Source organism: Bubalus kerabau, chromosome 1 (assembly GCF_029407905.1).
Source record: "Bubalus kerabau isolate K-KA32 ecotype Philippines breed swamp buffalo chromosome 1, PCC_UOA_SB_1v2, whole genome shotgun sequence".
In the NCBI taxonomy this organism is placed as follows: domain Eukaryota; kingdom Metazoa; phylum Chordata; class Mammalia; order Artiodactyla; family Bovidae; genus Bubalus; species Bubalus kerabau.
Window position 1 is genome coordinate 52,048,123 of NC_073624.1, and position 16,620 is coordinate 52,064,742.

Consider the following 16,620-nt stretch of genomic DNA (forward strand, 5'->3'; position numbering starts at 1 on the left):
TCATACTGTAAATCCTGGGCTTCTGTTTTCTGTCAATGGTTTTATTTAACTCAGTGTCAAAGTTTTGCTTATGCTCTGCAACAACTCTCAAATTCTGGAGAGAGTTGGAGCCTACAATCAGAAAACAGAATCAATTCATAAGCTATACCACAGGTCAACTCAATTATTAATGAGTGGCAGTATGGTGCAGCACAAGGGCTGTAGACCACACCGCATAGGCTTAAATCATGTCCTCCCACTTCACAAGTTTAGGCAAGTAATTTACTTCACTAGTTTAAACAAGTAATTTCTTTGTGTGCCTTAGTTTCCTCATCTGTAAAATAAGTAAGAAAACAGTACCTCATTTATTAGCTTTGTTATTAGGATTAAAGGTGTTAATATTCATATAGTGCTTGGAATGATGGGCATGTACTATTTAATAACAGCTTTATCAATACATAATTTATATATCATAAATTTACCCTGTTAAAGTATACAGCTCATTGATTTTTAGTATATTTACACTTGTGCAACCATCATCACTGTTTACTTTTAAAACATTTTCATCACCCTCAAAAAAACCCCAATACCCATTAGCAGTAACTCCCCATTCCCCTCTCTCCCTAGCCTCTGGGAAACCAATGATCTACTTTCTGTTATTACAGATCTGCCTATATTAGAAATTTCATATGAGTGGAATTGTACATTATGTGGCCTTTTATGTATTCCTTCTTTCACTTAGCATAATATGCTCAAGGTTCATCCATGTTATAAGCACTTACAACAGTTACTTTTATTCTTTTTTATGGATAAGTAATATTCTATTGTATGGCTATAATACATTCCATTTATCCATTCACAAAATGATAGACATTCGGTTTGGTTCCATTTTTTGGCTATTATGAATAATACTGCTGTGGATATTCAAGTACACAGTTTTCTGTGGACACATATCTTCATTTCTTTTTTGTAGATACCTAGGAGTGCAACTTGGATAAGGCAATGGCACCCCACTCCGGTACTCTTGCCTGGAGAATCCCATGGATGGAGGGGCCTGGTGGGCTGCAGTCCATGGGGTCGCGAAGAGTCAGACAGGACCAAGCGACTTCACTTTCCCTTTTCACCTTCATGCACTGGAGAAGGAAATGGCAACCCACTCCAGTGTTCTTGCATGGAGAATCCCAGGGACGGGGGAGCCTGGTGGGCTGCCGTCTATGGGGTCGCACAGAGTCGGACACAACTGATGCGACTTAGCAGCAGCAGCAGCAGCAGGAGTGCAACTGTTGGGTCATATAGTAACTGTTTAATTCTTTGAGGAACTCTTAGATTATTTTCCAAAGTGGCCACATCATTTTATATGCAGTAATCTATCAGTAATGTATGAGCATTCTGATTTCTCCACATCCCTGTCAACACTTATTATCTGACTTTTTTGATTTTAGCCATACTAGTGAGTATAAACTGGTATTTCATTATAGTTTTGATTTTCATTTCCTTGATGGTTAATGATGTTGAGCATCACATGTTGATTGGCTATGTGTATATCTTCTTTGGAAAAATGTATATTCAGATCCTTTGCCCATTTTAAAATTCAATTATCTTTTTATTACTGAGTTCTTTATATACCCTAGATACGTCTCTTATCAGACATATGATTTGCAAATACTATCTACCATTCTGTGGGTTTTCTTTTCACTTTCTTGATAGTATAAGCACAAAAGTTAACTTTGATGAAGTCTAATTTATTGATTTTTCTTTGGTTGCTTGTGTTTTTGGTGTCCTATCTAAGAATCCACTCCCAAATGCAGGCCATGAGGACATACCCTATGTTCCTATAAGAGTTTTATGGTTTTAGATCTTACATTTGGGTCTGATCTATCTTGAGTTAAATTTTGCACATGGTGTGAAGTAAAGGTTCAATGCATTCTTTTAAATGTAGCTAAGTTTCTCAGTGCCATTTGTTAAAATATTATTCTTTCTCCACTGAATGGCTTGTCACCCTTGCCAAAAATCTGTTGATCACAGACACACTGGTTATTTCTGGACTCTCAATACTATTCCACTGATCTAAATCTATATCTATATGCAGGGTTTTTTTCCCCAGTAAATACATACAACAAGATCCACAGTTGGTTGAAACTGCAGATGCAGAACTGTGGATATGAAAGACCAACTATAAAGTTACACATGGGTTTTTGACTGCTCAGGGAATTGGCACCCTAAACCTTAAGTTGCTTAAAGGTCAACCATATGTATGTTTATCTATCTTTGTGTCAGTACTCACTGTCTTGATTACTGTTGCCTTGTAATAAGTTTTGATGTTGGGAGTTATAAGTTCTCCAGGTCTGCTCCTTTCAAGATTGTTTTGGCTCTTCTGCATCCCCTGCAATTCCATATGAATCTCAGAACTGGCTTGTCAATTTGTACAAAGAAGCCGCCTAGAATTCGAAGAGGTATCTCATTAAATCTACAAATCAAAATGAGAAGTAGTGCCATCTGAGCATAAGTCTTCCAATCTATGAACATGGGATGTCTTCTCATTTCTTTACATCTTCTTTAATTTCTTTTTCAGTTCAGTTCAGTCACTCAGTTGTGTCCGACTCTTTGCGACTCCGTGAATCGCAGCATGCCAGGCCTCCCTGTCTATCACCCAACTCCCAGAGTCTACCCAAACCCATGTCCATTGAGTCAGTGATGCCATCCAGCCATCTCATCCTGTCGTCCCCTTCTCCTCCTGCCCCCAATCCGCCCCAGCATCAGGGTCTTTTCCAATGAGTCAACTCTTTGCATGAGGTGGCCAAAGTATTGGAGTTACAGCTTCAATATCAGTCCTTCCAATGAACACCCAGGGCTGATCTCCTTTAGGATGGACTGGTTGGATCTTCTTGCAGTCCAAGGGACTCTCAAAAGTCTTCTCCAACACCACAGTTCAAAAGAATCAATTCTTCAGCGCTCAGCTTTCTTCACCGTCCAACTCTCTGCATTTGGCTGTGGTGGGTCTTCATTGCTACACTGGCTTTTCTCTAGCTGTGGGGAGCAGGGCCCATTCTCCAGCTGTGATGCATAGGCCTCTCATTGTGTTGGTTTCTCTTGGTGTGGAGCATAGGCTCTAGGGCATTCAGGTCTCAGTACTTGCAGTGTGCAGGGCTCAGCAGTTGTGGCTCCTGGGCTCCAGAGCACAGGCTCAGTAGTTGTGGTATACAGGCTCAGTTGCTCCATAGCATGTGGGATCTTCCCAGATCAGGGATCAAATCTGTGTCTCCTGCATTGATTAGCAGGCAGATTCTTTACCACTGAGCCATCAGGGAAGCCCTTAGATCTTCTTTAGTTTCTTTCAATAGCATTTTGTAGTCTTCTACAAAATGGAATTATTTTCTGAGTAATTTCCTTAGTTGTTATTCTAGGACTTAAATAGCTTATATATGTATATATCTTAACAGAATTAGCTTCAATTTACATTAATTCCAGTGAGGTGTAGAAACACTGCTTCTATATGATGCTGTCCCTTTCCCCTCTTTGGTGGCATTATTGTTATACATATCAAAAATGATTACTTGATATATAATTTTGTCTTTTGAAGTCACTGAGGAGAAAGGACAGCTGGTATATACTTACAGCTTTTGTTATTTTGGCCTTATTTATAATTTTTGGTTCTCTAGAACCAAATAGTGACTTTATTATCTAGAGTCACTTCCTTAGTGCAGTACAACTTTGCTCTCATCAACCTTTGTGCTATTTCTGACAAATATATCATGTTTCTGTATGTTACTAGCTGAACAATATATTATAGACATATTGTTTTATACAACTGTTTTTAAGATCATTTAAAAGAATAGGAGAAGAAATATGCATTTATACTATCTTTTATAATTACAAAATTACCTTTACTAGTTCTCTTTTGTTTCTTTGTGTGGATTTAAATCACTGTTTGAGGTAACTTGCTATCTGTTTGAAGGACTTTTAGTATTTCTTGTAAGGTGGGTCTAGAACAAATTCATTTTTTCATTTATCTAAAAATGTTTTTATCTCCCTTGCAATGTTAAAAGATAGTTCTGTTGGATATAAGATTCTTGGTTGAGGTTTTTTTCTTTGAGCTCTTTGAATACATTATTCTACAGCCACAGGCCTACATTTCTGATGAGGAGTCAGCTGTGTATCTTATTGAGACTGCTCTGTAAGTGATGATCCATTTTTCTTTTGCTACTTTCAAAATTTTCTCACTGTGTTTGCATTTTAGCATTTTTATTGTGATGTGTCTATGGATCTTTTTGAGGTTATTCTACTCAGACATTATTGAGCTTCCTGGATATGTAAATTGTTTTCCAATAAGTTTAGGAAGTTTTTAGACATTTCTTCAAATATTTTTTCTTCCCTTTTCTCTCTCCTCTCCTCTGGTACTCCAATTATATGTATGTTGATATATTAACATCATCTCATATTTCTCTGAGGCACTAATTTTCATTATTCTTTTTTCTCTGTTCTTTACCTTGTATACACTATGGCTTTATCTTCATATTTGCTCATTCTTTCTTCTGACAGTCTGACAGTTTGAACCCAACATTGGGCCTCTTTAGTGATCTTTTTCCCATTATTGTACTTTTCACTTCCAAAATTTCCATTTGGTTCTTCTTTTTAATCATTTCTATCTTTGTATTGATATTCATTTGTTGTGATGTCATCAAATTTTGTATTACTTCTTTAATTATGGTTTCCTTTACTTTTCTGAATATTTGTTTTTTCTTTTTTCGTTTTGGCCACACCACACAGCATGCAGAACTTCCGCCAACCAGGGATCAAACCCAAGCCCCCTCAAGTGAAAGCACAGAGTCTTAACCACTGGACCACCAAGGAAGTCTTTTCGGAATATATTTATAATAAATATGCTGAAGTCTGTCTGTTAAATCTACCCTCTGGTTGTTCTCACAGGCAGTTTCCACTGCCTGCTTTTCCCCCAGTGTATAGGTCATTCTTTCCTGTTTCTTCACATAGCTTTGTTTTTGTTTTTTTTTTTGAAGCCGGACATTTTAGATAATACATCAACACTGGGTATTGCCTATGCCATCCAAGATTTGCTATTGTTATTTTTCTTATTTGCTCAGTGACTGGATGAATTATTTTCGTTGAGTATTGCAGATGTAGCTCCTCATGGGTCTCACCCTTTGGTCTGCTACAGTCATCCTGGGATGACAGTGGCTTTGGCAGGCCTCTCTTTGACTTTCTCTTCCCTGACCACACCCAGCTGTTAAGCTCCACTAACTACAGAATGATTGATCTATTGTCTTCAACAATGTCCTGAGGCATAAATTGCTCTACAGACCAAACCAATTTATTACAGCTCCTTTGAAGAGATAGTTCCTGAGGTAAGTATATAAGATTTGTTCTAATTACAGGAAGGTTCCTCCCAGCTGTCTTTCCTCCTTCCTTTCTAGCAAACTAGCTAGATGTCTGGTTAGCCCTATAACTCCAATCAATATGTCAGTCTCCTCTCAACTCCTTCTCCTTTCATCACAACCCATACCTTCAGGCAGAAACTTCACTTTGTTGCAAAAAGTTGGTCCCTTTGGGGAGAGATTCAGAGCTTACTGTTATAAGGTCTGCTTGTTTCTCTTGGCAAAATTCCTGAACCTTGGTTCTGATGCTGGGGGCAGAGATAACTGCATGCTTCTTTCATGACACCTCCTTGAGAGTTCAACTGGAGGAGACAGGGGAGTAGCAGGCCCAAAACTCCTCAATTTGCCTTCCAAGGTGGAATCTGTTTGTCCCACCAGCCAGGGCAAGGGCAGTTGGTGCCCCAGTATTCTCAATGTTGCCTTACTCAAGGTAGAGCCCATGACCCACGAATGGAGACTGGGTGAAAGAAGAGAGATCCCATCTCTCAGCTATAATTCACCCAGAATTTTGTCTCAGTGACATGTGGCTGGGGCAGGGTGAGAAATGCTGACCTTACCCCTGTTCCTACTGGTTAGTTAGCCTTCCAACTGAGGACTGAGAAAAGTAGGAGCTCTGATCTTGGCTCTATCAGTTTGCTGTTGTTCAGTCACTAAGTCATGTCTAGCTCTTTGCAACCCCATGGACTGCAGCACTCCAGGCTTCCCTGTCCTTCACCATCTCCCAGAGCTTGCTCAAACTCATGTCCATCGAGTCAGTGATGACACCTAACCATCTCATCTCATTCTCTGTCATCCCTTTCTCCTCCTGCCCCTCAATCTTTTCCAGCATCAGAGTCTTTTCCAATGAGTCAGCACTTCGCATCAGGTGGCCAAAGTATTGGAGCTTTAGCATTATCCTTCCAATAAATAGTCAGGGTTGATTTCCTTTAGGATTGACTGGTTTGATCTCCCTGCTGTCCAAGAGACTCTAAAGAGTCTTATCCAGCACAACTAGAAAGCATCAGTTCCTCAATGTTCAGCCTTATGATCCAACTCTCACATCCATACATGACTACTGGAAAAACGATAGCTTTGACTATACAGACCTTTGTGGGCAAAGTGATGTCTCTCTGTTTTTTAATAAGCTGCCTAAGTTGTTCATAGCTTTTCTTCCAAGGAACAAATGTCTTTTAATTTCGTGGCTGCAGTCACCATCCACAGTGAGTTTGGAAGCCAAGAAAATAAAATCCGCCACTGTCTCCACTTTACCCCATCTATTTGCCTTGAAGTGATGGACCAGATGCCATGATCTTACTTTTTTGAATGCTGTTTTAAGCCAGCTTTTTCACTCTCCTCTTTCATCCTCATTAAGAGGCTCTTTAGTTCTTCTTTGCTTTCTGCCATTAGAGTGATATTATCTGCTTATCTGAGGTTGCTGATATTTCTCCCAGCAATCTTGACTTTAGCTTGTGATTCATCTGGGTCTGCATTTTGCATGATGTACTCTGCACAGAAGTTAAATAAGCAGAGTGACAATATACAGCCTTGACAAACTCCTTTCCTGATTTTGAGCCAGTCTGTATTTCTATGTCGGGTTCTAACTGTTGCTTCTTGACCTGCAAATAGGTTTCTGAGGAAGCAGGTATGGTGGTCTGGTATTTCCATCTCTTTAAGAATTTTCCACAGTTTGTTGTGATCCACAGAGTCAAAGGCTTTAGCACAGTCAATAAAGCAGAATTATTTTATAACATTTAGAAAATATTATAAAAACATTTTATAGTTGTTTTTCTGAATTCCCTTGCTTTTTCTATGATCCAAGGGATGTTGGATCTCCGTTTGATCTCAGTTTGGAGGAAGGTTTCCATCTCACTCCACTGAGAGTGGGAAGAAAGGGAGCAGGTCTCAGTTCAAATACCACAGACTTTCACTTTTCTGACTTTCAGTATTAAGTGTTCCTTCATTGACTTCATGCTTTTAGGACTATTTCCAGATAATTTAAATGGCTGTTGTTGTTGTTGTTTTTAAATAACCAGTTTAATTAAGGAGCAGGTTCATAAAGCTCTCACACTGTCATGGCTGGAAGCAGAACTTCTTGCTGAGTTTTTTATATAAGAAAAAGGATTGAAACTCTAAAGTACAAACCAGAAATACTACTCTTAACATTCCCAAGCAGAAAGTGATCCATATAGAGATCACGTATGGACTGTCACATCTAAGGCTTACTAAATCAGAAGGCTATTCTGTTCTTTCTTCCTACATTTAGTCCTTCAATACCTTGGCAACACATCTAAAATAAAAAATGGAGTCTGAAATGAAGTCTAAATTATTTTACTTCTGAACTACTGTGAGGCATTCATCCTGGCCTATGATATAATTCAGCCCTTCTGGTCAAGTTTTATGCTAGATCCAGCTGGATAGAAACTTTAAAAATAAAAGTTTTAGAATGCATTTGGTAATATGTGTGTTTGTGTGTTTTAAAGAAATCAAGATGTTAAAAATGATTATCTTTAAAGTTATTGGTTTCTAAATGAGAACCGAACTTGCATCATATATCAAAGTATTCCCCAAAGTAAAGACATCAACTAAAATTTGAGTCAAATTTGCAAGACACACAAAGCTCATTTTGTTTTAGTGAAAATTGGAGTTTAACAATTTCAAATGACTATACTAAATGTAAAAGGCTTTTAGAACAAGCATTCATGCCTCAAGCTATCCCTAAGCATGGATTCACAGTATACGACTGATGGTGCTATCTTGGCACATTTTCCTTGGGGGACTCTAATATGGAAAATTACCCATTCATTTTCTATAGTCCACAATGACAACCCTCAGTATGCATCTGTAGCTGAGAAATGCCAAACCAAACACCATAGGAAAATAGCCAACTTAGGAACCAAGGCCTAACACAGGACCTGGCACACAGGAATTACTGAAAAAATATTTGTGGACTACAGAGATCTCTACTAATATGCCAAGTACATCCAACTTTGTGGAAAAAAGAAGAAATATTTCAAACTGTAGAATGGACTTTTGTGTTCAAATAAATTTATTTCACTCCATAAACCAGCTCCATAAGGGATACTATCTCCAAACCTAATAACATTTTTATGTTCCCCCAAAAGGAGTATGTAAGATAATCGCAAAAGGCCAATTTTAGAGAGAATAAATGATTTAAAAATGTATTGGTGTTTGCTTACATCCTGAATCACATAACTCTGAAAGAATATATTATCACATATATTATCATCATATTCTTATATCTGATATACTGTAATGAAAAAGTTTAAAATATCAAAAAGAGAAATGAAAATATCATCCACAGTAATAACACAAAGCCACTATTTAGTGAATTTCCTTGTAGACATTTTTCTTTGTATACTTTTTATTAGTTTTACATGGTTGTGATCACATTGTATGAATATTTTTGTATTCTGCATTTTCAGTAAACAACAGTTATGAAAAGTGCTTGAGAATCTGCTGCCTACTTAAGAAAATATCAAACTCAAAACCAAACCATATGTACAAGTCATAAGAATTCTGGTCTCCACTTAATCTCCAATCCCCTTTATTCATTTAACAGGTATGTATTGTAGGTGCCTATTTTGTGCCAGATGCAGTGCCAAGGACTGAAAGTACAAAGAAAAGTAAGCTAGAATTTTTGTCCTCAAAGAGTTCTCAACTCAGTAACTACCTTATACCTTCACAGATATATGAACTTACCTATGTCAGTTTGAAGTTAATGAAATAAATGCTTGAAATTTAACTATTTTTAACATGATTCTTTTGAGGAAAATAACTAAATACCTAAAAGTTTATCTCAGACAACAACTGAAGTTTTCTGCATTTGATATGGTTGTATTCTTATAGGTGAAAGAGCTGCAATTCTTTTAATCATTTTACGATAGGTATTTTTCAATATTTATTGCAATTAGTTCTCTTTATTGGCCTTGAGATCAGCTGTGCTTCAGAAACCAATATAAGAATTTTCATTTCCTTAAGGTGTAAAATTTCAGATTATTCATCATACCTTCCTCCGTCCTACATATTTGCGTGATACATTTGTTTATGTGTTGGTATATAGTCATAGCCATCTATTTAGGTAGACAAGATGTAAAGTAAATGCTTCAGTAAGCACAGGTGCTTACACCCAAATATATCATGAGCCACATGCACCTGGAACTATCTGCATTCTATGCATAAACATCAGAAATGTGTCTGTCTTTACTTCTCTGGAAACATTTAAGCACTCCTAGTTGGTAATTTCCTTTGATATTTTCTGATTTAAGTCTAAAGTCTAGTTGCCTAAATGGTGTCTCAATGTATAAGAGATAAAACAAGGTACTGAGTCATAATTTCAAACCTTCTGAAATATACCTCAAGTGATAATGAGTGAGAGCCATGGAGCACTAAACAGTGAAGGAGCTGCACATAATAGCAAGAAAATCTGTTCTCTGCTTGAGGCTCCACCACTTACTAGTAATGTGAGTGTTAACAAGTTGTCATTAACATAAGCCTCAGTTTTCTTATCCATAAAATTGGTGATATTCTCTCCATACTTATAACATTACAACTTTACTACTGAAAAGCAAATCTTCATAAAAGTGCAAAATGCTACACAAATGTTAGGAATTAGGTCTAAGGATCATTACTTTATAACCAATTCCTAGAAAGTTCACATAATCAAGTTTTATTTTTTGAAAGGCTCTGTTCCCTTACACCTACTTATTGGTTGTCATAAGGTTTTACATAAGAGAGGTGTGTTTTTCAGAGCAACAGCACCTGTAGTATGGAAAGGCATGATGCTGTTACCAACAAACTGGTAGAAGGCTCCAGAGACATGTTTAGGAAAGAGAAAGAGAGAACTAGAGCAGGAAAGCAAATTGGATGGTAATTTGAGTTCCTCCTATTTTAAGACTGGGTTTAATGTGGAGACATGCCTAATATTCCATGTCTCTCTAACTGAGAACTTAAAAAGCTGTTAGGATACAGATCCTTTAGAGAAGTCCAATAATTTTGATTTCAAAGTCTTTATGGGCCTTAGGCATGAAAGAGTCACTAATGGTTTTAACCTTTGGAGACTGAAATAGTTTTGTTTGCCGATGCTTTTACGTTAATGAAGATTACCTAGCTCGGTCCCTAATGACATTTGTTTATATCAGACCTCCCAGGAAGCAGCAATCTATACACTAAACCAAAATTAACACCAGTACAGTAGTTATGGTCACCAAAAATCTAAAAGGCAGTAAAAGACAATACCTTGAAAATGTCAAGTTTTGCTACTACCCTACAGGAAATAAACATGCTTTACTAGCAACTGTGTGGGAATTTTTCTTCCCTTAACTGAAAGCCATATGGAGGGAGGGAAATCTCTGTCTTTATGCACTTACTTTGACTAGTGAAAGGACTGTCAAAGATTTTGGTGTCAGATCCACAAGGTACCACAAATCTATGGATATAGTATGGATTCTCCCAACTAAACTAAACAGCAGCTGCCTTCCTAGCCTGAATACCTAAAAAATGTACATATTCATTTTTTAACACCTGGCTTCTTTTTTCTTCTACTTGACCATCTCTCCCATTAGCACATAATAGTCTCTCTCCTCCCTCTCTCTCTTTTACCACAGTGCAGTATTCCATTATGCAAATCTCTATAAGTTTCTACAAATATTCCCTGATTCCTGGAGGTTTTTTGTTTCCAATCATCTGCTATTATGTACAATGCTTCAGTGAGTAACGCTGCTTACTTTATTTCAATCTATCCACAGAATAGATCTAAAAGTGACATTGCTTGGTCAAAGGGCAAAATGCATCTGTAATTTTGGTAGATATAACTAGCTTCTATTCCATAGGGACTTGTGTTATATTCTACTCCCACCAAGTGAGTAAGGTACTTATTTCCTGAAGACCATTTATCAAAATGCACATGCCTGGATTCCATCCCCCAAATTCTGACTCAGTAGACAGTGATGGGGCCTGAGCAGGCCTGTTGAAAAAGCTCCCCAAACAGCACATCCCTGGCTGAGAACCCTGTTCTAAAAGGTATTCTAGTCTTGTTTACATTGTTTAAATTCAAAAGAAAATAAGAGTAAATCTTTAATTTCCAAAGTTTATACTCCTTGTCACTCATTCAATAAAACTTTTCGAGTACCTGTCTGTGCTGGGCATTCTAGATGCTGAGGATATAAAGATAAATATTATTATAGCATCTGTCTTCAGGGAGTTCACAGAGTCTAACAATGAGAAACACACACACACATATAAAATTAAGAAACGAATAATAAGCATAGGATTAAAGATTTACATAAAATTTTATAGGAATACTGAAAAGGGGCATTTCACCCTAATAGGAATGCCAGAGGTTTCCTTAAGGAGAAACCTAGAGCTGAGTAGGAATTAAACAGGTGAAAGGGTGAAGAAATATACAAGAGGGCATTCCAGGCAGAAAACAACACATGCAAAGATAGGAAGTAGGAAACAGAAGGGATGTGTATATGTACATAACTGGAAACATTTCATGTTGCTAGAGCATAAATTACAAGGGACAGAAGTAAGCAACAGGCTGCAAAAGTAGGCAAACTTCAGATCACTGACCATCGAGCTCATGATAAGAAGCTTGAACTTTATCCTATAGACAAAGAAAGTCACTCAAGGGTTTCAAGGTTGAGAGTGACACAATTAGATTGTTGTTATAGAATTATGGACAATGGAATTATGGAAGCACACATAACTGGAAAAATAATGAACTGTTAGGAAACTGGTACAGTAGTCCAGATGAAGGTATGAACAAGGGCTGGGACTAAGGAGGGAATGTATGGAGAAATCTTAAGAGGCAAAATGAGCAGGATGTCGACATTAAATATGGGGGTAGATGTGAAGAGAGGGATGATTTCAAGGTATGATCAAACCATTACCAGGAAAGCACTTGACTTAAGCTATTTTTCCAGCAGCAATCATGGGTTTAGATGGATTCAGTCATGCTCTCTCACCTGGTCTTACTGTTTTTAAGGCCAAGGATAGAAGTACAGGGCCCAGGAAACACTGAGGCAGAAATGGTGAGCTTCTCCTTGAACATCATGTTCCAATCAACTAAGTAAAGCAACCACAAGCTACCCCGACAGGCCAATGTGACATTTCATGATCCGATCTCTGATGCACCCTCTCTTATAATAACTCCTCTAGTGATGAGCCTCTTGATCCCATTTTCCTCTTTACCAGTGAAGTCAGTGACCAAGATGATTGCTGGATACAAAAAAAGCTGCCAGCACAGAGAACAATATGCGGTTGAGGCACAGCAGCATCAATAACTGTTTCCCCAAAACTTAACCCAAAGCCAAGCCTGGCTTTACAATATTAACAATTAGCAATTTTTGGCAGCCTGCAATCCTGCCATCAAACAAAGCCAATCTCTGGAGAGGAGAAGATATGGGGGAGGGTCCCCTCTGAACCCCTCCCATTCCCCTGATTTATGCAAGTGTAACGGTCCTATGGGGATGGAGCAGGAGGGTGTTGTGTGTAATTCATACTAAACCTGGCACTTGTCTTTCTTCTCAGAGTTCCTAAAAACCAAACGTAAGGGAAACTGAATACTAAACCATCAGATGAAATCAAGTCCGCTGTTATAAAGCCGTGAATGAAAATACATACAGACACACACACCACACAAAGTAACACTAAGGCTTACCTTTCTTTTATCTTCATCTGTTGATTCAAATTTGAAAGTAGCCCTATGCTGAAGAGGGAAAAAAGGGAAACAATGTCATTTTAAATGTACAGATTTTTCATTTTGGCTATGTTAAAAAATATCTGATGTCTACAAAAAAAGTTGTCTTCCCAAATCACCTCAATATTCTTACTAAAGAAAAAGAGAAGCAAATAACTATAAAGCAGTACAAAAAGACTAAAGCAAAAATATATACAGAAAAGAACAGAGTACTGAGCCACAAACCGCCCAGGGAAATCTGGAATGCTTTGCATAGAGTATAGAGCATTTGAGCTGGACCTTGAGGGATGAATAGGAGTTTGCCAGGAGGCAAATGAAAGCATTCTAGGGACGGAAACAAAGGCTCATGTGTGAAATGGTTATGATTTATTTGTGAAATAAGCAGCTCTGTTGGAGTGAAACACAGGACACATGTTAGAGGATGACAGGAGTGGAGAAATATAAGAATGGGAAAGTAGACTGGACAGAGATTTGGAAGGCTCTTCCAATGTTGTTGAGGAGCTGGTACTTTATCAAATGGAATAAGAAATCATCAGAGAATCGTAGATAGGGAAGGACAGTAATTCTGTAAGAATGAGAGTTTAAACAATGGTTCCACTACTTATTAGTTAAGCAAGTAACAAATTATAACTGTACTTCCCATGTGAAAAGAGGGGTGCCTACTTCACAAAGCTGCTGTGAGGGTTAAAACAGCTAAGGCATATAATGTACCATCTGAGTGCCTGGCACATAGTAAACACTCAGTTAGCATTAGGATGATAATGATGATGATGCCAATGGTATTGAGAAAAAAATAAATGAAAGAAAAAGGAGGGTCACGACTCTCCTGAAATTATTGGCAACACTATTTTTTCTCTGTAGCTGAAATAGAGAATGGAGTAAGTTGTCCACTGTCAGAGAGTGGCAGTACCCCAAAAAATAGAGCATAAAGTTCCTCATTCTCTTCTCAAGTTTTATTCAAGAGAGCCAAGTGCGCTTAAGAATCCTCCAAGTTTTCCTTTTAAAAAAAACCTTTATTGAACATCTCTCTGCCTTTCCTTTGTATTTCTCATTGGCAACACTGACAAACATTTATTGGCAACCCATCAGGAGTTAAGTACAGTAAGTACTAAAGATATTATCATTACAGGTGGTTCTGCATTGACAACTTTGTAGAAGAACTGATTTTTGAAATTAAATGAGATTGAGAAATGTTGACAAAGAAGCAGTTCTGAAGTACAAAATAGTCAGAGTAAAGACTTAGAGGTAATAGAGAAGAGCCATTTGAGGAAACCTAAAGAGAAGCTGCCTCACATATGGTTTGCAAAACAATTAAAATGGATGTCAGATGGTGAGCGCTTGGATTTAAAAATTTATACCTGAACTGACATAAAGGTGACAGGCCACCAGGGGAAGACTCTGAAGGAGGTGTAAACAGTGGCTTATTCTGGAAGAATATTTTGAGCAGTAGCTTACAGACCAGATCAAAGGAGAACAAGGCTGAGGACATAAAGCTCTCTGAGAAATGGGCTTCAGTAATCCATGTGTAATATTGCTGGAGGCAGTATAAATTGACACCATCTTCAAAAACAAAAGTGATTTGGCAACACATAATAGCAACCATAAAAATATTCATATCCTTTGACCCAGAACGTCTACTCCTAGAAATTTATCCTAATGAAATCATCCAGAGGAGAGAAAAATTATATTCACTGCAGTGTTATCAAATGTTAAGGGGAAAAAAAAAGAGACAACCTGAATATCTAACAACAGGAGACTGATTAAGTAAATTACTGTGCATTCATCTGAAATATTATCATACTGCAGTTTTTTTTAAAGATGGCTAAAAAGTTCTGTAACAACATGGAAAATTATTTTATGACAATAGCTGTAAAAATAGTAAAATATCAAATTGTATGTCTATGATGACAGTACCTATATCAATGTATGGATGGATGCATTCAAACAAAGGCTTGAGTGTTAAAAATGCAAAAATCAAAACTATACAGGGTTGGTGGAATTTCTGGTGGTTCCTTTGACAAAACTTGTTGATATATTGTTATTATTAAAAGAAAAAAATTGACAGGTAAATGAATTAATGAACAAACAAGAAAAGAAAGAAGAAAAGGAAGGAAGAACAAAAGCTTTAACTTAGAAATTTACAGACCCAAGGTTTAGTAAAAACTAACACTGAATAAAAGATAAAGAATCAGTAGATTGTTCTGTTGGTTATAAACTGAAGCCTAGTAAAGGTTCACTACAAATGAAAATACATAATTGCATTTAGAACTAAGAAAGCTTAATTTTTGCCATCATATGTGAAATATTAATTCCATACATTATCTGGAATAAATGTACTTAGTTGCCAATAGTCCTCCTAAACTTTTTTTTTTTTTTTGCATTTGTGGTAAGGAAACAGAAAAAGAAATCATCTTTAGAAAGACCCTCACTAAGTTATGAAAATATTTTTTAAAAGGTTTCTACATAGAATTAAATCTTTTAAGGTGATAATTTAGATTAGTACCAAGGACTAATTTTTCTTTTGCTTTTTAAATGTAAAGTTGATACTGTGATAAAACTACAATATTAAAAGAGGAAGAAAAGCTTTCAAAAGCCCTGTCCAACGGGCATGAGGACTTAATTTAATTAGCAAATATACTGGTGTTGTGAGGCAATAAATTGAATTTAGAATATGTCAATCTATTCAGAAACTCAGACCCCTAAGGTTGTTTGGATTCAAAGATGTTGACTTCTCTAAGGCAGGCTTCTTTCATCTAACTTAGATCATACCTAACCTATTCTGTACCAGGCTTCCCTGGTGGCTCAGACAGGAAAGAATCTGCCTGCAATGCAGGAGACCTGGGTTCAAATCCTGGGTTGGGAAGATCCCCTACAGGAAGGCATGGCACTCCACTCCAGTATTCTTGCCTGGAGAAAAGCCATGGACAGAGGAGCCTGGTGGGCTGCAGTCCATGGGGTCGAAAAGCATCGGACATGACTGAGCAACTAAGCACAGCACACCACAACTCTAGTTCTCTCCCCTTTTTAAGGCTGAAAGAGAAGGGAAGGGGATCCAGCATTTCTGGCTGCAAATGTCTTTCTAGAACTGCTGGCCAACAGTCAACCACTTCACCTTCTTTGTATGCTTAATTTCCAGATGAACAGGAGCAAATATGAACTGAACAGTAAAGCTTTAGAGACCAAGTAAGTTAGTAACAGCTCAGTAACACATCCAGCTCTTGAGGACTCCCCCCGCCAGTTTCACATCCCATGAATAGGCTAGGCTCAATAGTCAGAAAGCACTGGTTTGCGTCCAGTCCCACTGTTTACTGAAAGTGTGACCTTGGTCAAGTTATTCAACTTTACTACCTGTCAAGAGTTTCCTTATCTTTGTGTATAGCACCTTGCACATTGCAGGTGTTCAATAAGTAGACACTACTGTTGTTACTGCACAGTCTACGGGGAGGCATCCAGCCAAATACTGATCCACTAGACAACTAGGATTTATTTCATAGATTTCCAAAGATATACTCAAACAGTACCAATGCAAAGGAATCAACCTAACTGGAGTGG

At 37.6% G+C, this 16,620-nt stretch overlaps 1 protein-coding gene across 7 annotated transcripts in view; it reads right to left on the bottom strand.

Moving 5' to 3' along the window:
* Positions 1-16,620, bottom strand: part of RIC8B (RIC8 guanine nucleotide exchange factor B) — a 106,940-nt gene that overhangs the window by 82,931 nt on the left and 7,389 nt on the right. For all 7 annotated transcript variants that reach the window (XR_008712603.1, XR_008712609.1, XR_008712604.1 and 4 more), the window contains exon 2: positions 13,030-13,077. Coding sequence is in view for 4 of the 7 variants with exons in the window: in XM_055574886.1 (XP_055430861.1) it covers positions 13,030-13,077 (48 nt within the window). In the remaining 3 variants the exon portion in view is untranslated. The remainder of the gene's footprint in view (positions 1-13,029; positions 13,078-16,620) is intronic.